The sequence below is a fragment of the Sorex fumeus genome, unplaced genomic scaffold (assembly GCF_029834395.1).
Source record: "Sorex fumeus unplaced genomic scaffold, SorFum_2.1 ptg000039l, whole genome shotgun sequence".
Classification (NCBI taxonomy): Eukaryota; Metazoa; Chordata; class Mammalia; order Eulipotyphla; family Soricidae; genus Sorex; species Sorex fumeus.
This window is the reverse complement of record NW_026606096.1, coordinates 643,785-666,939: the sequence shown is the minus strand read 5'-3', so window position 1 is coordinate 666,939 and position 23,155 is coordinate 643,785. Positions and strand designations below refer to the sequence as shown.

Genomic DNA, 23,155 nt, shown 5'->3' with positions numbered 1-23,155 from the left:
CATCACAACCGTGGGCTGATGGCACCAGCAGCCACGTTTTTTTTTTCAAGGTCACGATGACAGAGTGTGACCTGAGTTGGCTCTGGGTGGCACTCCTGGGCCTGGGTGGGTGCTGGGCGGGGGACAGGAGGACAGCGTGCAGATGGCATGAGGTGTGCCCTCGCCTGGGGGTAGACAACCACGTGAGGGCCTCCGTCCACGAGCCCGCCCCGTTCTTCCTGGGACCTGCGGTACCTCAGCCCCCAGAATGCGGGAGGGGAGCCCAGAGGCCACTGGGAACAGAGGAAGCGATGCTGGCAGCACCCGGGCCTGTGTTCCAGTGGGGGGGGGGGGGGGGGGGGGGGGGACCCAGGTTCTTGCAGTGTTCCCGCATGGCCACTGGGGGGAGCCAACCTCCCGCCCAGAGGGGAGGCGCTCCCGGCCGGGCAGTGGGCAGTCAGGGCCCCGGGTCAGAGGATGGAGCCCTCAGGTGTTAGTGCACCTGCCTGGCGGAGGCTGTGGGTTTGAGGTCCTGCTCCGCACGCCCCTCATCCTCATCAGTGCCACCAGGAACACAACAGCAAAAAAAGGGCAAACAAGGTGGAAACCCTCAGTGTCTCCCTGGACAGCCTCGCCAACCCCCTCTAGATCAGGAATCTCTCCCGCGCCAGAGCTGCTGCTGGGAAGCTCGCCGAAGCACGTTCTGTGCTGACGCTGGACACTTTCCCCCAGGGGGCCAAGTTCCACCTCCTGAGACACAGATTTGTGTGTTGACACCTAGTCCTGCCAGCCCCACCGAGTCCCCCCACGCCGCCCTTTGAACTCTCCCTGCGGGATGCACCCCAGGTGCCTTCAGTCTTCTTGGGGCACAGTGAGACAGCAGCTGCTTCAGAGGGGTGAGGTCTGTGTGGCCTTCTCTGGCCCATCATCTCACGTGATGGGCCACAGGCTTGGTTTCCCTCTCAGACTTGGTTTCCCTCACAGACTCGGTTTCCCTCAGAGACTTGATTTCCCTCTCATACTCGGTTTCCCTCACAGACTTGATTTCCCTTAGACTTGGTTTCCCTCTCATATACTCGGTTTCCCTCACAGACTTGGTTTCCTTCACATAACTGGTTTCCCTCACCTGAGTCTCAGGCTGCCATTTGGCTTTGCTGCCTCCTCCCTATATTAACAGGATGATGATGATGATGTCAGAGTTTTTCCCATTTATCGATGGAACCCCGGGCCTTGTATGCATGAAGCAGGCTCTCTACCACCACATCATTGACCCAGAGTTGGTCTGTCCTATCTACCCTTGTGTTTCCAGGGTTACCATTGGTCATCCCACTCTCAGATCTAAAGGACCGCTGTTGTTGTGTGGCACGAAGGGTCAGAGAGCCACTGAGGGTGACTGGGCCTCACTAACCACAGTGGGGGTGTGGGGGCTCAGAAATGAGCCTTTTCTGACGGGCGCCCACCGCTTTCACCTGCAGTTCTCAAGGCTTCTTCTCTCAGAGGTTCAAGGGCCTGGGTAAAGTGGGACGGGACCCCTTGTTTTCAGGTGGCAGCTTGGCGAGGTGCCAAGGGGACAGGTGACCTCCCCGCACGCCCATTCCTAAGCCATGTTCTGTGAGAAGCCCAGACGCCAGAGCGCAGGCACAGCCTGAGGCAGGTCAGAGGCCTCACTCAAGTGTGTCCACAGGGTGGCGCCCGTCACCCCACCCTCCCGCTCCTGCCAGGCTGCGCGGCTGGAACTCCGGGAGCCGCCACCAGGAGGCAGCGTGAAGGCCAGGCGGCCCATTCCAGGCGTCCTGCCCAGGCCAGCCTCCCTGCCCTTGCAAGGGCTGGATTCAGAAACGGTCCATCTTTATTATGCCAACAGAAAACAAAACTCCCCCAGTGTAAACAGGAGAAATGTCTGGTTAAGTTACTCATCGTTATCTTATTAACAAAATAAAGCACTATCTATGTTTACAGTCATAAAAAAAGAAACAGCCTGGAGAGAAGTTGGGCTTCGGGGGAGGGGCGGAGGGGGGGAGCAGGCAGAGACTCCACATTCGGGGGTTCCCCTCCCACCTGGACCATCAGAGCCTGGTACCCATGGGACGTGACTCCCCCCCCCACCCAAATGAGGACCGCCCCAGGCGGAGAGCAGCACTCTCAGGGTGACTCACGGGCGAGGGGCCCGCCTCCCTCTGGGCACTCGCTTGGGCGCTGGGGCGGGCACCCCGGACGCAGCCGCTGGAGACCAAACGCTTTCCCAGGCTGCTGGGAGCTAAAAATGGCTCTGTGAGAAGCAGGGGCTGCTGGAGAGACCCGGAGGGACAGGGGCGGGGACGCAGCAAGGAGTGGACAGTGGCCTGCAGGGCCACGCACAGGAACGCACAGGACACCAACCTGAGACACTCAGACCGACAGAGGTAGTAGCCACGTGGAGCAGAAAGAAGCACAGAGAGAGGCCCCCAGCGGTGCGGGCGCGGGGTTACCCCGCCTGCCCGCCGGGGACTCGGCCACAGCGCTGGCCGGCCGGGAGCAGGGGGCTCAATAAATACCGCGTGAGAAGAACAGAGAAACCAAACGCGCACGCGGGACGGGCGCCAAGGGCCAGCCGAGCCCTCTGCAGCCAGGACGCGGAGGGCGGGAAGGACGCCACGCACGGGGAGGAGGGGGCCCTCAGCCCGTCCCCGCGGCGCCCCTCTGGGGTCTGTGCAAGGGTCCTGGGGCAGGTCCACGTAGCAGCGGCCGCGGCCGGCTCAGTCTGTGAGCACCACCAGCTCCCCGTCGCTCTTCTCCTCGCCCTCCGAGTCCTCGTCCTCGCTGTACCGGTACATCTCGCCGTCGGCGCCCGAGTGCCTGTCCTCCGTGCCCTCGGCCTCCTCGCGCAGGCTGCAGGTGTTGACGATGACGGGCATGTTGGGGTCCAGGCTCCGCGGCACAAAATGCTCCACTAGGGGCTGGGCCAGCGGCATGCCCGCCACCCGCGGGTACAGCACCTCCGAGGCGCTCATGGCCACCTGGCCGGCCGGCGGGCTGCGGGGCGGGAGAGAGGAGTGGTTCCAGGGGCCCGTCCCCTGCGACCTGCACCCCCGCCCCCTCTGGCTCCCCGCCCCTACCCCCCCGGAGGCTGGCTCACGGGGCCACGTAGCTCTGCCGTGCATCCTGGCGCCGGGTCCGCATCAGTGCCTTGTACTCGCCCACCCGCAGCCTCTTGCCCTCCACGATGCAGGTGCGCTTGGGCCGCGGCTTGTACTTGTAGTCCGGGTACTTCTCCAGGTGCTGCCGGCTCAGCCGCGCCTGCTCCTCGTAGTACGGCTGCTTCTCCTGGTTGCTCATGGACTTCCAGCGGGAGCCTGGCCCAGCCCGGGGCAGGCGGTCAGGGCAGGCTCTGGGCCGCACCCCTCTCCCCGGCACGGCACCCGGGCTCCCCAGGGACGGGCCAGCACGTGGCCGAATAACACAGGCATGGAAATGGGTGGCCAAGGCCAGTGCAAGTCCTGGACCCATGTGCTGGGCAGGGTGGAATTAGGGAGGGGCAATCCCCAAGGGACATGGCAGGGCCTGGCGCACCTGTCGTCACACCTGTCCCCGACAGGGCCAGCTGCATGGTCTGGGCAGGTAGTGGGACCGTTAGGGAGAACGGGGAGGCAGTTGGGCCAGCCGGGGTAACAGGGGGGACAACTGGGACCATTAGGGCATCGGGGGGATAGCGGGGTTGTCAGCAGGGTCGGGGCAGTGCCGCTGTCCTCCCCCTTTGCCCCCTGCGTGTGCCCTGCCCGGTACCCCCGGGGCTCACCGAGGATCTTGCTGATGCTGGAGTTGTGCATGTCGGGGAAGGCCTGCAGGATCTTCCTGCGCTCGTCCTTGGCCCACACCATGAAGGCGTTCATGGGCCTCTTGATGTGGCTGCTGTTCCGGGACTCAGGGAAGTGGCGGGAGCCTGACAGGGGGAGCAGGGGCGAGTCAGCGGGGCCCAGGTGCAGACCGTGAGCTCCCACTGACCGAAGTGAGGGTCAGGCTCCCGTGGGGGGGACAGCCCCGGGGGTCTCCCGGTCTGGCCAGGGACACGCAGAGACCAGGCCTCATGAGCCGGCGGGGGCCTCACCGTCCACGTCGCAGCCCAGCATGGCTTCCTCCAACGGGTGCCCACAGCTCTCCTCCAGCCGCTCCTTGGCTGGGGAAGTGTCCAGGCTGATGAGGTCCTGAGGGGACAGGGCAGCCCGACTTCAGCCACTTCTCCCGCCCCCCCCGCCCCTCCCCCGCCACCCTTCGGAGTTCCTCGGGGGCAGGGCCCTACCTTGCGGAAGGGGGTGCTGGGCGAGCTATCCAGGGCGCCGCCGTGGCTGTGCAGCAGCTGCCGGGCATCCTGGATGGCTTTGCTGACCGCGTCCCCTTCGCCCAGGAAGCCTGCGGAGGGGGGAGTCAGCGCGGGCACCGTCACGGCCCTCCCCTAGGGGGCGGCACTGAGAGGGGACACGGGGGAACTCCAGGGGCAGGGGCTCACCCAAAGGCAGGCTAGGGGGGCTGGACTGCAGGTCCCTCGTGGGGGCCCCGTGGCTGGGCGGCCGGGGCCCACAGTTGCTCATCTTCAGGCTGGGGGAGCTGGCCGTGTTGGGCGGCTCCGGGGCCTTGGGCTTGGCTGTGAGGTTCAGGGGCTGGGGGGGCTCCTGGGGGAGACCAGGAAGGCCAGAAGGTGAGAGATCCCCAGGGAGATCCTCCTGACAGAGGGCCGCAGTGACAGGGGACACGGTGAGGGACGCGGTGACTGAGGAACACGGCGACAGTGACACAGTGACAGAGAGACATGGTGACAGGGGACACACTGACAGGGCACATGTTGAGGGACACGGTGACAGGAACACAGTGACAGTGACACGGTGACAGACACGGTGACAGAGGGGACATGGTGATGGGACACAGTGATAGAGGAACATGGTGACAGATGGACACAGTGATGGAGACACGGTGACAGAGAGGACATGATGACAGAGGGACATAGTGATGGAGGAACATTTTTAGTGACAGAGGGACACAGTGACAAGAGGGGACATGGTGACCGGGACATGGTCAGTGACAAAGGGATGTGGTGACAAAGGGACACAGAGACAGGGATGTCGTGACATCCTCCTGAGAGAGGGATGTGGTGAGAGAGGAGACGTGGTGACAGGGGACATGATGACGGGATGACGGGGGACCACGGTGACAGACCAGGACAGTGGTGGGCAAGCGACAAACACTGCACAGAGCCCAGGAGCCGGGGGGGGGGGTACCTGCAGGGCGTGGTGGGCACCCACAGCGCCAGGCCGCTTCCCCAGGGGCGCAGGGGGGCTGTGCAGCAGCTGCAGCGGGTACTCCACTGTGGGGAGGCGGCGAGGTCAGGCGGGCGGGCCGCAGCGGGGACACCCAGGGCCCCTCCTGTGCCCACCCCCGCCAGGCTACACCCTTCTGGCGGCCCGGCTCTTATGGGGGACGGACAGGTGACGGAGGGGCCCTTACCCACACCCCCGCTGAAAAACAGACCCAGGGACACTGAGTGGGAAGACCTGCGGACATTCCGTGGACAGACCCAGGGACACTGAGTGGGCAAACCCTGAGTTCAGGAAGGCGGCGTCGGGCCTGGGCTCCCCACCCCCAAAGCCCCTCCGTGCCCAAATGCACCCAGCTGAGCAGGAACGGGGAGCAATGGGCAACAGTGGGGTGAGATGTGGGCACTGTGATGGCACGGGCCTGGGGGTCCCCACTGAAGGGTTGTGTTTAGGGGTCAGGGCTACAGCGACAGCCACAAGCACCCCCCACCCCCACCCCTGGGCTTGTGAAAGGCACCAGGTGTTGTTTGTCCGGCAACAGGAAGGGTCAGGGCTGCCTGCAGGCCCACCCTGCTCGGCCCGCCCTCCTTGCCGCACCCCTGTCCCGACTCAGAGCCTGCTCTCACCCACGGTGCCCAGGATGAGCAGGACTCAGGGCAGCCCCAACTGCGTCTCCTCCAGGGAGAGGGAGCCGGCCAGAGCCCCTTTCCCCGGGCAGTAGGGGGCACCTCAGCAGCCCAGACCCTGTGCTGTCTGCACACAGCCCCCACGGGACACTCATGCAGACATCAGAGCACCCCGACCCCCGACCCAGCTCCTGCTCTCCAGCCCCCGCTGCTTCCCACCTGCCACCCCAGGGTCCCGCCCTCAGCACCCAGCTCCTAACACCCCCACACCCTCGCTCTACTCAGGCCCGGCTCCCTGCACTCTCCTGACTCAGCAGTGACGTCACAAGTACAGAACCAGAGAGGGGTGAAGGTAGGAAGGAGGGTGCATGGGGGGGGGGGGGTCACACCTCGGCTATTGTCCCAGGCAGCCCCTCCAAGCAGGAAACAGCAGGGGACACCAGCAGGTCACGCCCCCTCATATATGGAAGGTGAGGGGGTTCCCAAGGGGCCCCAAGACTTCAGAAAGAAGCTTCTTCCTCCCCCTCTCCCTCCCTCCTCTCTCCCCACCCCACCCCCCAGCCCCAAAGGGCGCGGCGCAGGAGCCCAGCAGCCAGGGCCTGGGCACATGTGTCCACTCACCTGGCTTGCAGGGGATGGGCTGGATGGGCAGAGGCAGCTGGGAGTCAGTGGGGACAGACAGAGGCTGGTGGCTGGGGGGGAAGGCGGGGATCATGACGAAAGGCATGTTGACCTGCTGGGGGCGGAGATCCATGGTGTGAGGGCCCGCGGTGTTGGGGGTCTCCGAGCCGCCGCCTCCCCCGCACCCCACGGCACCCAGCTCCTGGCTGCGAACGAGGAGCGTGCCGGGACCTCCCCCGCAGGGGACAGGGCCCATCTAGAGCCCCTCACGGTCCACTGCACATCCCCTCACTCCCTGCGGCCATGTCTCCCCACTGCCAACCCCCATGTCCCCCCACTCCCTGCCCGTGTCCCCAGCCGCCCACCCGCTCTGGTACCTGGATCTGCTGCTGCAAGAGGTTGATCTTGTGCTGCTGCTGAATGAGCTGTTGCTGCTGCTTGGCGATCTGGGGGACAGCGGAGAGACACTGAGGCCTGGGCGGGACTGTCCCCCCTCAGAGCCCGGGAGAGCCCGCTGAGGTCTGGGTGGGGTGACCCCCCCCCAGGACCCGGGAGAGACGGCAGCGGCTCCGCAGAGCCCTGAGTGCTGCTCCACAGCCCCCTCTGCACCCCTGGACGGCGGCGTCCCCACTGGGTGGCCGCTTGCCCGCCCGCCCGCCCACCTGGCCGCCTCACCTGCTCCTGCTGCTGCCGGGCCAGCTCCATCTGCTGCTGCTGCTTCTCGAACAGCATGGCGGCCATGTTCTTCTGCTCCGAGTGGGCGGCCAGGAGCTGGTCCCGCAGGGTGGACAGCTGCTGGATCATCACCAGCAGCTGCAGTTCCTTCTCCGCCAGGCTCTCCTGAGTCCCTGTTGCGGGCACATGTCACGCCGCAGCCCCGCGCCTCTGTCCATCTGTCCCCCCCCCCCCCATCCGCCAGGCAGCAATAGAGCCCCATCCCCCAGGCCCACCGGGGGTGAGCCCGTGACGGGGGAGACCGGGACCTGCTAGACGGCCATCGGGGGATGCAGCCCTGCTTGATCAGGGCGGACGACACCTCGGGTAGCCTTCGGAGCAGGTCAGAATTGCCCGGGCTACCCCGTCTCACACGCCCCTGCCCAGGAAGGATGGGCAGTCACAGGCGTCCCTGTCCTGGCCTTTTCCTCTTCAGTATTTATTGACTTTTGTTTTGCGGGGCCACAGCGGGCGGGGCTCAGGGCTGACTCCTGGCTGTGCGCTCAGGGATCACTCCTGGCGGTGCTCTGGCGGCCATATGGAATGCCAAGAATCGAACCTGGGTTGGCCATGTGCAGGGCAAACGCCCTCCTCACTGTCCTACTACTCAGGACCCTGCACTTGCTCTATCTATTTTTGTTTTGTTTTCTTTTTTTGCTTCTTGGTTTTGGGTCACACCCAGTATTGCTTAGGGCAATACTGGATCTGCACTCAGGATTCACTCCTTGCGGTGTTTCAGGGGACCATATGAGATGCTGGAGATCGAACCTGGGTCAGATGCATGCAAGGCAAATCTCTCTCTCTCTCTCTCTCTCTCTCTCTCTCTCTCTCTCTCTCTCTCTCCTTTTGCTTTCTGGGTCACACCCGGCAATGTACAGGGGTTACTCCTGGCTCTGCAATCAGGAATGACTCCTGGTGGTGCTCGGGGGACCATATGGGATGTCGGGAATCGAACCCGGGTCAGCCATGTGCAAGGCAAATGCCCTCCCCTCTGTACTATCTATCACTCCAGCTCCACACTCAATTTTCATGAATGTGCCTTGCAGCCTTCACCATGGGAAACTCTTAGCCAGGCTCTGGTACGTGACCACTGACCAAAAAAATGCATTGTCCTGTCCTCCTGTGAGGGCTAGCATCCAGGTGGGCAGCTGCAGAGGGCAGCCTGCAGGCCTGGGAGTGGAGCACAGGTCTCGGCACTACCGTGAGAAGCCCCCGGGGGAACGCCCCACGATGACCCCAGCGGTAGCCTACACAGCTCCGCTCCCATCAGTCTAGTGGGTGAACATGGAGGGGGGTCCTGGGTCAGATGCCCCAGAAGGGCCTGGGCACTGGACTACCTCCGATCTCTGCTGCATGGAAGTGACCAGCGGCACAGGCCAAGTCCCGCACGCTGCCCGGGCCTCACCTTTGACATCTTTGGTTTCCACAGAGCTCCGTCCCAGAAGCCGCTCCTTCCAATCACTGGACAGCAGCTTCTCAATGGCCGGCACCACTAGAGCAGAGAGGGTGTGAGGGCGGCCCTCTCGGCTCCCCCTGCTGGCCCCCAACCTGGCCCCGAGCTGACCTTCCTTTAAATTCCGGTTGAAGTCCAACTTCTCCTGGCTTCCGGAAGCCACGTCGGAGCCTGCTGGCCTCTTGGGTTCTGGAGACCCGCGGCTCTTGGGCGAGCTGCGATCCTGCCAGACACAGTGAGCATCACCCAGGAGGGGGTGGCAGGGAGGGCTGAGTGCCCCCCCACCACCACCAAGGGTCCCAGGGGCTACCTTCTCTTCCCTCCCAACCTCACTCTGGCTTCTCTTGGCAACGTGAAAATAACGGGCTAGGAAGATGGCCCCATGGGAAGCCCGGGGTTCCATCTCCGGCACCGCCATCGACAGAGCTGGAAGCGGGCACCAGCACCAAAGTAAACAGACAAAAATACTGAACAAGGGCCAGCAGGGAGGGTGTTTGCCTTGCACGGTGTCGACCCTGGTTCGATTCCCGGCATCCCGTAGGGCCCCTGGAGCACCACCAGGAATGATTCCTGAGTGCAGGGCCAGGAGGAAGCCCTGAGCACTGCTGGGTATGACCCAAAAACCAAGCCCTGAGCACTGCTGGGTATAACCCCAAAACCAACAACCGAAAAAATAAAATTGAAAAAGGGAAAAAAAAAGAAAGAACAAAAGGTCTGAAGACAAGAGTCAAATTTCAGCCAGGCTGTGAACCGTGCAGGAGACTTCTCTGCCTGATTTCCCCCTTCCGAGAGGGAAATCCGGACACACCCTCTCAGGACTGTCGCCGCTGCCACGGGACTGAGAATAATCATTAATTAATGTCAGGAGTCTGCTCCCTGCAGGCACCCACTGCTCCTCCTCAGAGCCTCCCTCCCTCCTCCTCCTCCTCCTCCTCCTCCTCCTCCTCCTCCATCTTCAGTGGCCCAGCTTGGAGGCCTTGCTCCCTCCTCCAGGAAGACATCCCTGAACTACCCCCTCCCTCCCGGCTGGAACTGTCCTCCCACCCAACTTGCCCTGGGGGGAACCATTTCCACTGGCCCCTCTGTCCCCAGGGAGGGGCGGAGGCTGTAGCACAGGACATGCACCCAGGAGCCCCCGGGATGGACTGAGCACCTGGGCTGGAGCCTGGGGGTCAGCGCCATCCTGGGGTGCCCGGGCAGAGTCTCCAGGCTGGGATTCGGAGGCAGCGGTGGCGGCGGCTGAGCCCGGCGGGGACTCGAGGCAGACGTCCTTCCGCCCCTCAGGCTTGACTGTGCAGTTCACCATGGTGCCAGCACCGTCCAGGGCCAGCTGGGCAGAGCCAGGGCTCCTCATGGACATCCTGGGGGGGGGGGGGGAAGAACAGCCGAGTGAGCGAGATCCAGGCTTGAGCCCAGGGCACAGAGCCCGCCCCACGCCATGCCCGCACGCAGCCAAATGTCCTTCATTCTCTGTAAACGGGAAAGTCTCGGAGCCAGAGCGGCAGTGCAGCAGGCACGGTACTTGCCCTGCACGCCAAGGAAACAGGTTCCATCTTTATAACCCCACAGGGTCCCCCTGAGCAATGCCAGGAGTGACCCCTGAGCACAAAGCCGGGAGTAACAACAAATATTAAAGTCTAGAGGCAGAAGTGTGGGGCAGGGGTGTGTGTAAGGGGGGGTGGGGGGAAGGCACCTCCTTGTATGGGGTCAACCCAGGTTCGATTCCCGGCATATGGTCTGAGCACAACCAGGAGTGTTCCCTGAGTGCAGAGTCAGGAGTAAGCCCCGAGCATCACCAGGTATGGCCTCAAAACTAAAGATTAAAAGGCAAAAACAAAAACAAAAAAACACAGCCAGGACGCTCTAGGGCCCAGGGAATGGCTCGTTGGTTGAGTCTGACCCCCAGAGGCGCTCATACCGGTGGCTCTGCTGCCTGGGACCCCTGGTGGGCACTGCCAGAGGTTGTCTCTGGTGCGGTCGGGGGTGTGTGAGCAGCTGAGAGCAGAAAGGAGCCCTGGCAAGCACGTGTGCAAACATCGCAGGCACTGAAGTGTGGCCCTGAGGCCCAGGGTGCAAACACCACCGGCATTCGAAGGCATCAATACAACCAGACGTGGGCGACACCCTCCCAGCCCACCCCTGGTCCTCACAACGGCAGCAACGGAGGGAGGGTGCGTGGGGCATGAAGACACTGCCCAGACCCCCGCCCTCGCGGCTCCTCGAGGAGCTGACGGGTCCAGCGCAGGAGGGCAGCAGGCTGCCTGGCCTCAGCCGATAGGCCCACCCACACTCACATGGGTGCAGCCCCCGGTGTCCAGGTGCACACACGTGCAGTTGGCAGGGCTGACACATGAAGCCGCCGCACGGGCCCGAGTCCCAGCTGGGGCTCAGCTGGAACCAACAGCCGCGTTTTTGGCAGAAGGCCAGTTTGCTTCCGTCACTTCCCACAAGTCCCCACCACTTCCCTGAAGGGAAACCGAGGACCGACTAACCCCATCATGCCATCATTCCGTTTGTCTTGCACTGGGGACAGATGAGTGATGTTCGCTCTGTGTATTATGTAAGGACCGGAAGTCGGAACAGAAATGACAGAGGCCCATGTGTTGGATGGCTGGAGTCTCCCGCCTGAGTCTGGCCCTTGCAGGGTACAGAAGTCTGCACCCAGCGCTCTCTACGGCCTTCCGTTGGCCAGCCTCAGCCAGGGAGGACCAGGGGAGCCGAGGAATAGCAGGCAGCTGGGAGCAGCTCAGGTGTGGCTGCTCACTTCCATCACCCGTGGGTCCCACCTTGTCTTCCACCTCATCGCCTTGGCCCTGGAGGACAGGCGACCCAAGGTGGCCGCTTACCCACCTGGAGGCAGAGCCCTGCGCACAAAGCAGGTGGGAGCCCAAGAGCTTGCCAGCAAGGTCTCCTGGTGACACATTTCAGCCATTAAATAGGCCTGAAAACAATAAACTTCAGGGCGGGAGAGGCAGGACAGTGGGGAGGGCGCTTTCCCCGCCCCCGCACACAGCCCACCCAGGTTTGATCCTCAAGCACCCCCATATGGTCCCCCGGAACCCCACCAGGATTCATCCCTGAGTGCAGAGCCAGAAATCAACTCTGGGCATCGCCAATGTGGCCCCCCCCAAACAAGCCCCAAACTGAAAATTAAACTGAAAAATAAAAATTCTACCTGGCACAGTTTTGGGGCAAAAATAAAACAAAATACAAAACAAAACCCACAACAGCAAAACCTCCCTGGAGTCCAAGAGCAGGTGCGGCCATTTGCTGGCCACAGCCGGGGTGTGACAGAACCGAAGGGACTATCGGGACCCGTGGGGGGAAGTGGCTGTGGGCTGAGATGCCCTCGAGGACAGTCCAGCTCGGATATACCCAGCCGGCTCTCCTGCCACCATCCGAGGCTGGGCCGGCCCTGCAGGGTGACCCCGGAAAGGCCGTCTGGGAGAGAAGACCACCTTGGCCGAGGGGGGCTGTGCTGGGCTGCGGGGTCGCCCCCAGGGCCCGGGAACCTGGAGGGCATCCAGGAAGCGGAGCCCATCCGGGCGGTGGAGGAGGGGCGCGGGCGCGGGTATTATCCTGGAGCTGAGGGCAGCAATTACATAACAAACAAACCCCGGGCTCAAGCTGTGAATTAATCAAACCGCTGAAAATAAAACCTTCCTCTCAGGAACTTCAGACAAAAGAAATGAAAACAACCAGGCTGGCTGGAAAATAAAAGGCACAGCGCTGAGCGCGGGACAAAAGGAAGCAGACAATAGGGTGTCGGACAAAGGCAATAAAGCCAAAGGAAGTGTGACGGGAACAATGCGGGCCTGTGTGCTGCCCCCACCCCCAGCCGCGGGCTGGCCCCCAGCCACTGCTCCTGGCCAGGGCAGGCGTGGGAGGCCACCGCTCACCTCCGCTGATTGGGCCCTGAGTCCCCCGGCCTTTCCTCCTCCGTTGGGGGGGGGGCGCGCCTCCCAGCCCCCAAGGCCTCAGGCCCGGGGCGGTCCCAGGGGACTGTGCAGACGGTGCCTGAGCAGAATGGAGAAGGGGAGTGCATGAGTGTGTGTGTGTGTGTGTATTCATGTGCTTGAGTGCGCGTGTGTGTGTGCATGTGCGTGTCTGTGTGTGTCTGAGGCCTACAAGCAGGTCACCAGCTCAAGATGTTGCTTCCTAACAGGATGCCAACAGCTCCGCTCGATCAACTCTTGATGCATGTTTTAGGAGTGCCAAGTCAAATACAGAGCATCACTAAGAGTCAGTGTCACTGTCACTGTCCTCCCGTTGTTCATCAATTTGCTCGAGCGGGCCCAGTAACACTGTGAGACTCGTGACTGTGGTTGGCATATCGAATACGTCACTGGTAGCTTGCCAGGCTTTGCTGTGCGGGCGAGATACTCTCGGTAGCTTCCTTCCCGGGCTCTCCGAGAGGGCCGGAGGAATTGAACTCGAGTCAGCCATGTTGGCTGCGTGCAAGGCAAACGCCCTACCGCTGTTGCTAGATTGCTCCAGCCCCACTAAGAGTCATTCCATCGATTTCTTTTCTCGCTTTTTTGATTAGCTTTGTTTTGGAGGGCACACCCAGCAGTGCTCAGAGATACTCCTGGAGGTGCAAGGGGAAACATATAGGATGCTGGAGATCAAACCCCACCCAGTCTGCCATGCTCGGCCAGCGGCCTTCCCTGCTATACCACGACTGCGACCCTTGTTAGTGCACCTGATGGGGCCTCTGGAGAGCGGAAGTGTGCGGGCGGCTCCGAAGGTCACGCGTGGCTGTGCCTTGGCCTTGGGCTTGACCCCCACACTTCACCTTCGAGAGTGCTTCCAGGGGGGCACCGTGGATCACTGTGGGGAGCCTGCCTCCTGGAGCTCAGCGCCAGGGGACAGGACCCACCGGGTGCCCCTGGCTGGCTCCCTGCAGCCTGGCACAGTTCCCCACCTGCTGATGGATTAGCAGCCCGACAGGCTCCCTGGGCGCTGCCAAGCGTGGGAGAGCACGCCCTTCTCTGCCCGCACGGTTGGGGCGCCCGGAGATTCCGACCTGCCCGCAGAGCCCACCAGGCTCCAACCAGCACCCTCCAGCTTGAGGGGCAAGAGCAGCTGGTGACAGTACAGTGGGGGGAGGGGTGCCATGAAGTGTCCACGTCCTCAAGTCACAGCCCGGTGGGCCCCTGGACCTGTGCGACTGTCTATGAAATGAATGGCGGGCAGCGGGGCAGGGAGATGACGGGCAGTTTGCGGATCTCACAGGGTCTGGATTCCTGACTGGCCACCAGCTGACCCAGGAGACACCAGGTGAAAAACACGGATCGAAAACCTCTGGCCCTCACCCGGAGAGTAGACACGATGCCCACGGCCCCCAGGTCTCCATGGAGGGTCAGGGACAGAAGAGGGACGTCCATTCAGTCGTGCACTGCCCAGGGCGCCCCTGCAGGTGGGCGGCTCAAGAAAAGCTCCGGGTTCACACAGACCCGGGCAGGTCGCAAGGTCAGATCTGCCCTAGGGATCGCACAATCCCAAGAAAGCCACTGACTGGCTGTGGGGCCAGGCCTGACTGCCCGGAGAGCCCACCATGCGGGCTCTCGAGATCCAGTAAAATGGGAACAGGGACGGCCAGGGAGAAGCAGGGAGCATTCCATGGGCTCAGACCCTGAGCCGGCCTGCTCCTGCATTCTCCTTCCCAGACCTCGGCCTGCAGAGGTCCCAGCGGAGCTGGGGGTTCCAGAACCCTCCGGCCGTCCCTTGGGCAGCACGCGTTGGCAAGGGGTTCTGGCGGGCCCTCTGGCCACAGCAGGGAGGCTGGGCGGGCCGAGAGGACCCGGGACTCCCCACACAGCCCCTCACACCCCTGTTCTTGGTGAGTGACCTGGGTCGCGAGAAGCCCAGGCTCCAAGAGGCCTGTGCTTGGAGCCTGGGACCCCCACACAGGTTCTGAGGTTTGGGGGAGCCTGCTCCCCTCTCCCTGGGCACACAGGAGCTGAGATGGTGAGTGACTGGATACCTCAGTGCCCACAAGCCCCCATGACACGGGCCCCAGCCTCCTTGGGGTCAAAGGGCTCCTGTGCTCTGCCTCCACTCCAGTTGGGTGGGAACCCGCAGCTCAGAAGCGGTTCCTCCCCCACCGTGTCCCCGCCCAGCAGAACCCCGTCTGCTCCCCGACGCCCTCCCTATTCTGCTTGGGTGCAGGGGCGAGGCCTCTGGACGGCGACTGTCCCCCTATGCCCGGCTTTGAGTCTCTAAGACATGAGCCTGAGCCCGTGGACGCCAATGCCCAGGGTGGCCATCCCACCTCCATCCCCCAAAGCCCACCTCTGCCCACATCCCTGGCCCTCACCCACTCACCCGTGGTGCAGCCCAGACAAACCGCCTGTCACTTCCGCTCACCCCCAGGCCCCCGACCCACCAGGCCCAGCTGGACCACGATCAAAGCAGCTTCCAGCCTCAGCCCTACACCCTCCCCCCCCTCGGGTCCCCAGACAGCAAGCACCCACCCCAGTATCTAGATGCAGATAGATAGTCCAGTCAGCAGGCACACAGTGACTCAGACCCACCCAGGGGCACAGGAAGACAGCTGGGCAGACGGGCAGACCCCGGGGGGCGGGGTGAGCCCAGGGCCCCACCCCCCTGGCCTCACCCACGGCTCTCACGCCCAGTGAGCAGTGCCAGGGGAGACCTGAGCGGCAGGGCAGGGCGGGCGCAAGGCCCCGGGGGGAATGTCACTTCCTCCCCGAGCCCCGGAGACTGGGAGCCTCGGGCAGCCATGAACAATAGCCCAAGGCGTGGGTGCCCAGAATGGTGCCCCTGTGCCACATCCTGCCATTCTTCTCCCAGGCCGCACCCTGCCACCCTTCCTGGCTACGCCCGATCCTATCTGTGTGTTTACTCAGCGCCGGGAGCTGGGCAAGGGACAAAGCTCTCCCGACAGGGCCCCTCATCCTCCCTGGCTGCCACGGCCAGGAGGCAGTGGTGGTGGGGGGAAATGGGGGGACCAGGCCTAGGGCAGGGCCCAGTCTAGTACTGGCCAGACCAGGAGGGCGCCAGGCTGGCCCCTGCGAGCCTCTCTCCAGGCTGCTTCCTCCCCTCTGGGCAGGGGGAGGAGTGAACCTGGGGCCTGGAAGGCCTTAGAGACCAGGGTCTGCTTCCCCCCCCCCCCCGCCCCGCCCACTCCCCAGTGGCAAGGCCTGTCTGGGGCAGGGATGTGTGTCTGGCTTCCCCGCAGGGTCAGCCTGACACCTGTAGAAATGTCGTTGGGGCCCGGCCTGAAAGGCTTCCAAAGCCAGATCCTGGTGTGGCCCTGGCACTTAGCATGAGAAGGAGCAGAGGGCTCAGGCCCTCAGCAGTCGTGGGGCCGGGGACACCCGAGCCCACCACTTCCCCTCTGCCTTGAGGTCGAGTAAAGGGGGTTCTGCCCCCGTCCTGTCCCCGCCCCAGACGGAGATTCCAGTTCTTTCTGACTCGAGTCCTGGCCAAGGAAGAACCAAGAGAAACAAGGCGGGTGTGAGCACCGGGGCCGGACCCCACCTCTCCCAGGTTTGTGTCCTCTTGTGAGCAGTGGGGGTACGGCCTGCACTCGGGCAGCCCGGGAGAGGCAGGGATGGCTGGGTGCGGCAGAGGGGGAGGAAGCAACAGCCTCTCCCCAAGCAGGTGCGTCCAGAGGTGAAGGGCGGGTGTGACCTGGCACAGCTAAAAGAACGGCGGCTTGGAGGATCAGGGTGACAGAACATCAGGCAGGGCCCTTGTCTTGCATGCAGCCAACCTGGCATCCCGACATGTTCCCCTGAGCTGCTGGGAATAATCCCTGAGCGCGGAGCCACCAGAAGTCCTGAGCACCACTGGGTATGCCAACTCCCTGTCACAAAAAAAGGAGAGGAGAGGAGAGGAGAGAAGAGGAGTGGAGGGGGGAGGGGAGGGGGGGGTTGGGGACTAGGTGGGTCACTTGCGGCCAACCTGAGTTCACTTCCCAGCATCCCATTTGGGTCCTGCCAGGAGTAATTCCTGAGTACAAAGCCTGAGTGGTCCTGGGCATCGCTGACCCCACCCCATCAGCCTTCCCCACGTCGGCCGGTCAGAGATGCAGGCCCCACACCCAAAAGTCGCTGCCGGGGCCAGGCCCCTTCCCAGCTGCTCTCTGCAGGCCTCCTCTGTGGAATGAGCCTAGGGGTCCCCGAGCAGGCTGCACACCACGTGTTGCCGAGGAGACCCCAGGCCCTCGAGCACGAGCTGCTTATCTGGCCCAGCCTGCGATGACACAGACACTCTGACAACTCACGAGCTCCTCCGTTTCCTCTGGAGCGAGAGGGCAAGGAAGTGCCGTTGACCCCCCTCCCACCCAGACATTCCCCCCCCCCGGCCCCCAGCAGGGCACAGGAAGGCAGGGACCTGGGGGGCAGGCAGGCAGGCTCGAAGGACGGGAGCGGCCTGGCCTTGCTGACCGGCAGGCTGGACTCCTCCTCCTGGACCCGGGCGGCAGCTGGCTCCTGCCCCGTCAGTCCAAGTTCCACGGTATCCAGTGAAGGCCACAACAAGGGCTTGAGACCAGCGCTGTGGCCTTGCCCACCTCTTCCTAACCGCACAGATGGAGCCACTTCCGGCCCTCTGGGGGCTGACTTTCTCCTTCATGGCCAAATGCAGTGAGGCACGTCAAGAGTGGCCAAGGGGAGGCTGGAGCGATAGCGCAGTGGGTAGGGTGTTTGCTTTGCACACAGCCAACCCGGGTTCAATTCCCAGCATCCCATATGGTCCCCCAAGCACCGCCAGGAGTAATCCCTGAGTGCATGAGCCAGGAGTAACCCGTTAGAAAGAAAGCAAAAGAAAGAAAAAAGAAAAAAAGAGAGAGAGAGAGAGAGTGTGGCCGAGGGGGGAGAGAGAGACGGAGGAGGCTGGGCCCAGGCTGGCACGCAGCCCAGCTGACACCTGTGGCTAAACTGCTGGACCCCAAAGCCAGAGGCTGATAGGGCAGGAACCCAGGAAAGAGAGTCTTCTCCTCCAGACTCCTCAGACTCGCTCTCTCAGGGCCGAACAATCCCCGCCCCTCCTGGGGGCGAGAATTCATGTGACTGTGTGAGATTCCTAGCACAGTGCTTGGCAGAAAGCACACGGAGACCGGGTTTTGTTGGCGTGGTTGAATGAATCAATGAACCATCAATGGCATCCCAGAGAACCGCCAGCCAAGCGCTCGGCCCCAGCACCCAAGTTTCCAGGGCTTCTCTTAGGGCGCTTCGGGCCTACCCCCCCACACCCCCACGCACCCCTCTCAGAATGGGGAACCCCCACAGCATCCTGGACGCCCTCACCCCCGCCTCCAGGCTCAGGAAAGGCGTCTGCTTCCTCCCCGCCTCCTGCCTCACCATACACTGCAGGGCCCGGGAAACGGGTCAGTAGCCAGGTGAGCTGGGTCGGCAAATACCGCAACCCTCTCTCCTCCGGGGTGCATGTCCCTAAAAGTCCACACCTCGCATGAAGAAGGTCTGGGCGCTCATAAAGGGATCGGGCACCCTGGCCTCCCCCCTGTGGACCCCCTGCTCAGTTTTAGCTCCCCCCTAACCCCAGCTCCTCCCAACCCGGGGCTGGACCTGTGTGGGTCTGGTCATCACCTAGTGCCCCCCACTGAGCCGCGGTCCCTCCCCGGCCAGCGCCTCCTGTTGGCTGCAGGGACAGAGGGTTTCCCTTCGGTTATCTGAGCCATCAGCAGCCCAGGTGCAGACAGGCCCTGGTTCCCTTTCTTAATGGCTCCTCGTGGGGGAGCTGCTTCAGTGTCTTCCCCCGCGGGCCTGGAAGAAGCCAGGGGAGAACAGTCTCGCCCGAAATGCTCCCCCCCGAGCGGCCAGCCTGCTCCCCACTCTGCCTGGGACCCCCGAATTCCACGGCCGGTGCCCTTTGGAAACAGAAGCAGGCTAACTTCCGACCAGAAGAGACAGTCCTGACACAGGGGGTGGAATGAAGTATGGCTCTGCAAGAGACCCGGACATCTGGAGTCCCCATGCTAGTAATAATAAAATAATCATGGGCACATTGCGAATAAATACTGAGTGATGAGCACGACCAATTAGACGGGCCTCTTGGGACCATCCGAGGAGTTGGCAGATGTCAGACACAAATGCTTGTCACACTGGCTTTTAAAGGCCCTCCCTCGGGCGAGAGGTGACGCTGGAGAGCGGTGCTCTATCCAAATCCCGGCTGGCTCACGACTAACACTGACTTACTTCATCCGTAATGCAGCTGTCTGAGCCGGAGAGGCGCTGGCCCCATTTCACAGATGGTGAGGCTGAGGGCTCAGAGGTGACCTCAGAGTGGGCAGTCCAGGGTCACTGTCTACCCTCCCGGTGAGACTATAGGAACGGGACCTTCAACCCGCTGTCTGTCGTACGAGGGATCCCTGCTCTCCACTCCCTCCACTCGCTTCTGAAACAGGGACCATCTGTTTCATGGCTCAGCACACGGCAGCTTAAAAAGGCTCAGAACATGGGGCCAGAGCAGTAAGACAGCAGGGAGGACATTTGCCTTGCACGCAGCCAACCTGGGTTCGGTCCCCGGCATCTCATATGCCCCCCTTCCAGCACCATCAGGAGTGATTCCCGAGTGCATGGTAACCTCCCAGCAGCAAAACCCAAACACAAAAGTCTCAGCAACCACCCAGGGTCCCAGACAGTGGGTGGTGGCTGACCAGGGGCCCTGCGGCCCTTTCCTTCCAATGAGAGCCACCTTGCAGGTCTAAACTGTGAGGGACTTAGGCTGCCCAGTGACTCATCTGAGCTCAGGCTCTTGCCTCTCGAGGGAAGCCAAGGGCAGATGGGCGGGAACAGAGCCTGGCTTCACTCCCTCCCGCGCAGCAGGCCAGGAGCCGGGTGCGACGAACACACAGTGCCCACCTCACGGGCACAGACAGAATGAATACCAGGCACTGGGCATACCCCTCAAACAGACCCCCTCAGCGCCTGCTCCCACTATTGCACCCACTCGAGACCTGTTCCTCCCCGCAGGGGCACTGGGCCCTAGGTGGGCCACAGATGCTCTGCTCCTGAGACAGCAGGCTGCAGAGCGGGGGCCAAAGTGGCCCAGGCAGGTGGGCGTCTAGGACTGACCAGCCGGCCCTCGAGGCTGCAATATGAGTCCAGGACCGGCTCCTCCTGATTCTCTCAACAGTTCCGAGCCCTGAGAAGATGGTGTGCAAGTGAGACAGCTCAATGGTGAGTGCATGCTTCGCACCAGAGACCTGGGCTCGATCCCTGGCACCACAGGACCCCAGACACCAAGCCTCGAGCAGCCGCCCCACTGCACTGCTGGATGTGGCTCCAAAGTCTAAATCTGGGGCTGGAGCAATATCACAGCGGGTAGGGAGTTTGCCTTGCATGCAGCCAACCTGGGTTCGATTCCCAGCATCCCATATGGTCCCCTGAGCACCACCAGGGGTAATTCCTGAGTGCATGAGCCAGGAGTAACACCAGAGCATCGCATGGTGTGACCCAAAAAGCTAAAAAAAAAAAAAAATCTAAATCTAAATACATAAACGATGGAGCACCACAAAGAAATGCCCCCCCCCCACCACACACACACGCACCTCTCTCTTTGTGCTACATCAGGCGATCCTCAGGAATCACTCTTGGCGACTCTCAGGGACCATATGGGATGCCAGGGATTGAACCCAGCTTGGCCAAATGCAAGGCGAGTGCCCTTCCTACCCATTGTACTATCTCTCCAGCCCCTCTTTTCTTCTCCTTTTCCTGAGGGTTGGGTGGAGAGGCACATTTGGTGATGCTCAGGACTTACTCCTGGCTTTGCACTCAGGGATCACTCCTGGCAGGTGCAGGGGACCATGTGGGGTGCTGGGGATCGAACCCGGGTTGCACGCAAACCAGAGCTCTACCTACCGTACTACGTCTGGGATCCCAAGAAATGCCTTTTACGGGGGTATTTATGATGGTGAGCACGAAACAGAAAAGTGTTGGCAAGGATGTGGGTGATTGCTGGTGAAATAGTGCTGCTGCAACAGACGTCAGCTCCCCCAAAACCCAACCCAACCTGACCCTCCGAGGCAGCCAATCTGCTTCCCAACCCCCAGAAAGCAGAGACTGGGAGAAGTATGGGTAAACCCCCCAGAGATGCCAGGTGGGAAGGCCCGGGGGGGGGGGGGGTGTCACGCTAGCCTGCCTGCCCGCCCCGCCTCGGGCCTCGGACATCCGTCTCTGAGCAGGGGTGATCGCCCACCCTCCACTCCCCACCAGGGATCCAATGGGAGACAATCAGCCATGGGAAAGGAAATGTGATGCAATCCACCAGCTGGGGGGGCCCGCCAACATGCTGGAGGAACTGGGTCAGTACACCAAGCCCAGAACTTCATGATCCACCATCGGAGGCGCCAGGTGACCAGGGGGGCTGGGGAGGGGACACGGGGAAGAAGGGAGGTTGGGGTGGGCTGTTCTCCTGGGACTGAGTTTCGGCTGGAAGATGTGACGTTCTGGAGGGAGTCACTGGCCATCGCCACACGCGAGGATGGACTTCCCTGAGCTGGACGCACATGGACGCGCACAGGATGGAGATAATGAGAACTTGCCAGTGACTTCTATGCCGGCCCCTTCTGTCCTGCCGCAGAGAGGGGCAGCGGCGAGCGCATAAACAGCCTCCCAGACGGGCCGTCTGCAGGCACTGGGGGGGCCCGAGCTTGCTCACTCGCTCGCTTGCAAAGCCATAATTAACGACACTAATTGAAGTGTCTAGGGGAGCCCAGAGCCAGACAGGGACACCTGCCCCCCCAGCGGGCCAGCCGGGCCCTGCCCCCTCCCTCCACCGAGACAGGATGGATTTAGGGATCTCTGCAGGAGGCAGAGGGATCTGGGAGCAGGAAGATGGGGCACGGGAGAGACTTAGTCTCCCCTTAATGTCAGTTTTCAGGCTGTCCCGGAAATCCTTCCTTCCAATGCCCGAGAGGCAGCTGGGAGCAGAGCCCTGGGCCCCCACGCAGCTCCACCCCAGGTCAGTGCTCCCCCTGGACAGGCTGGGACGGGAGGGGGGGTTGGGGGGACTGGCCAATCCCGTGAATGGGGACACTTCGCCCCCCCATCCTTTCCACCCCCTGGCGGACCCCTGCAGGGCCTCTGCTTGTCCCTCTTCTCTGACTGGCCCATCCCTGGTAAAGGTGACCCCAGGCTCCACATGGGCCGTGTAGCCCACCCAGGGCAGAGCACCCCAAGGGCCCTCAGGGAACTGCTGTGGAAATGGGAAAAAGCCCCCCACCTCTCTTTGTCCATCTCCGACCCAAGAGGAAGAGAGATCAGTGTCCCCTCCCCACTTCCCTGATCCCTCTGGGCCCCCATTAGAGATGCCGGTCCCCCTCCCCCCACAGCCAGTCGCCTGACCCAGGGGATGGGGGTCAATGATGGGGTCACAGGGCTCCCAGCTCCATGAAAAATTTAACCCTCTCCCTCCTGGCTGCCAGCCCTACCTAGCAGACCTGCTGATGAGGAGAGGACCATAGGGTCTGGGTCTGAGTCCTAGCATTGCTCTGCCACACCAGGCGAACCACACACACACACACACACACACACACACGTCTGACCCCTGCACCCCAGCTGCCCGTGAGCTCCAGGTCTTCCTCTGCTGGAGGGTTTGCAAAGCCCCATATCCCGCCCGCTCGGGCACCTTCTGTCCCTGGGAAAGCCTGGGTCACGTCACCTGCCCTTCCAGCCTCCAGCTCCCTCATGCAGAGGGGATGACGGTGGCGTATTCCCGGGCTAAGGTTCTCGGTTGGGGCGGCTCCACCGTCTCCACACTGGGAGGAACAGAAGCACAGCTGAGGTAGCACAGCAGGTAGGGCGCTTGCCTCGCATGTGGCCAACCCAATTTCAATCCCCGACACTCCCTACGGTCCCCCTGAGTACTGCCAGGAGTGATCCCTGAGCACAGAGCCAGGAGTAACCCCTGAGCATCACCAGGTACAACGAAACAAACAGACAAAAGGAATCAAGGCCACATAGCTTGGGACTTGCCAGGCCTGTAGGCCTCCACCTGGAGCCCCGACTCCAGCTTCTCTGCCCCTCCTGGACGGCGGGCTCATCCCGGGCCCTCACTTGGCAAAGCTGACCAGGTCCCTGAATGCCTCCTTCCCTGTCCCCAAACTACGATAGCCTTGGAAAGGGCCCCCAAGACCGGGGCTTCTTGGCAGGAGCAGAGGACCGTGTGGGGTTTCCTGGGCACATGGCCCCTCGCTCACTGGGGCCCCAGAGCGACCAAAGGGGCCATAGCATGGGTCAGCTGAGCCAGCACGGGCCCTGCACCCCACGATCCTGGGAAACCAAGGGCTGTCTCGGTTACCAGATTCAGCACAATCTGAAGGAAAGAAAGAAATCTTTGGAAAGGTCCTTTGGAAAGAAACAGCAGGATTTTTGTTTTCTTTCAGGATGAGAGAAGTGTGCACTAACTGCCCTGGGACTTCTTTACTGTTGTTTGTTTCTTTGTTTTTTTGACTACACCTGGCCATGCTCAGGGGTTGATCCTGG

The 23,155-nt window shown here is 62.4% G+C and overlaps 1 protein-coding gene across 2 annotated transcripts in view; it reads right to left on the bottom strand.

Annotated features, from left to right (window-relative positions):
• Positions 1-1,883: 1,883 nt before the first annotated feature.
• The window catches only part of SOX13 (SRY-box transcription factor 13), a 35,482-nt gene continuing 14,210 nt past the window's right edge, over positions 1,884-23,155 (bottom strand). The window contains exons 2-14 of one of the 2 annotated variants that reach the window (XM_056118998.1): positions 9,832-10,039; positions 8,790-8,901; positions 8,631-8,717; positions 7,187-7,359; positions 6,889-6,957; positions 6,512-6,626; positions 5,229-5,314; positions 4,463-4,625; positions 4,256-4,365; positions 4,064-4,160; positions 3,755-3,898; positions 3,095-3,311; positions 1,884-2,991 (exon numbers count right to left, since the gene is read on the bottom strand). In XM_056118998.1, coding sequence (XP_055974973.1) covers positions 2,715-2,991; positions 3,095-3,311; positions 3,755-3,898; positions 4,064-4,160; positions 4,256-4,365; positions 4,463-4,625; positions 5,229-5,314; positions 6,512-6,626; positions 6,889-6,957; positions 7,187-7,359; positions 8,631-8,717; positions 8,790-8,901; positions 9,832-10,038 — 1,857 coding nt within the window. In that variant the 5' untranslated portion in view covers position 10,039 and the 3' untranslated portion in view covers positions 1,884-2,714. The remainder of the gene's footprint in view (positions 2,992-3,094; positions 3,312-3,754; positions 3,899-4,063; positions 4,161-4,255; positions 4,366-4,462; positions 4,626-5,228; positions 5,315-6,511; positions 6,627-6,888; positions 6,958-7,186; positions 7,360-8,630; positions 8,718-8,789; positions 8,902-9,831; positions 10,040-23,155) is intronic. The other variant, XM_056118999.1, reaches the window with a different exon arrangement.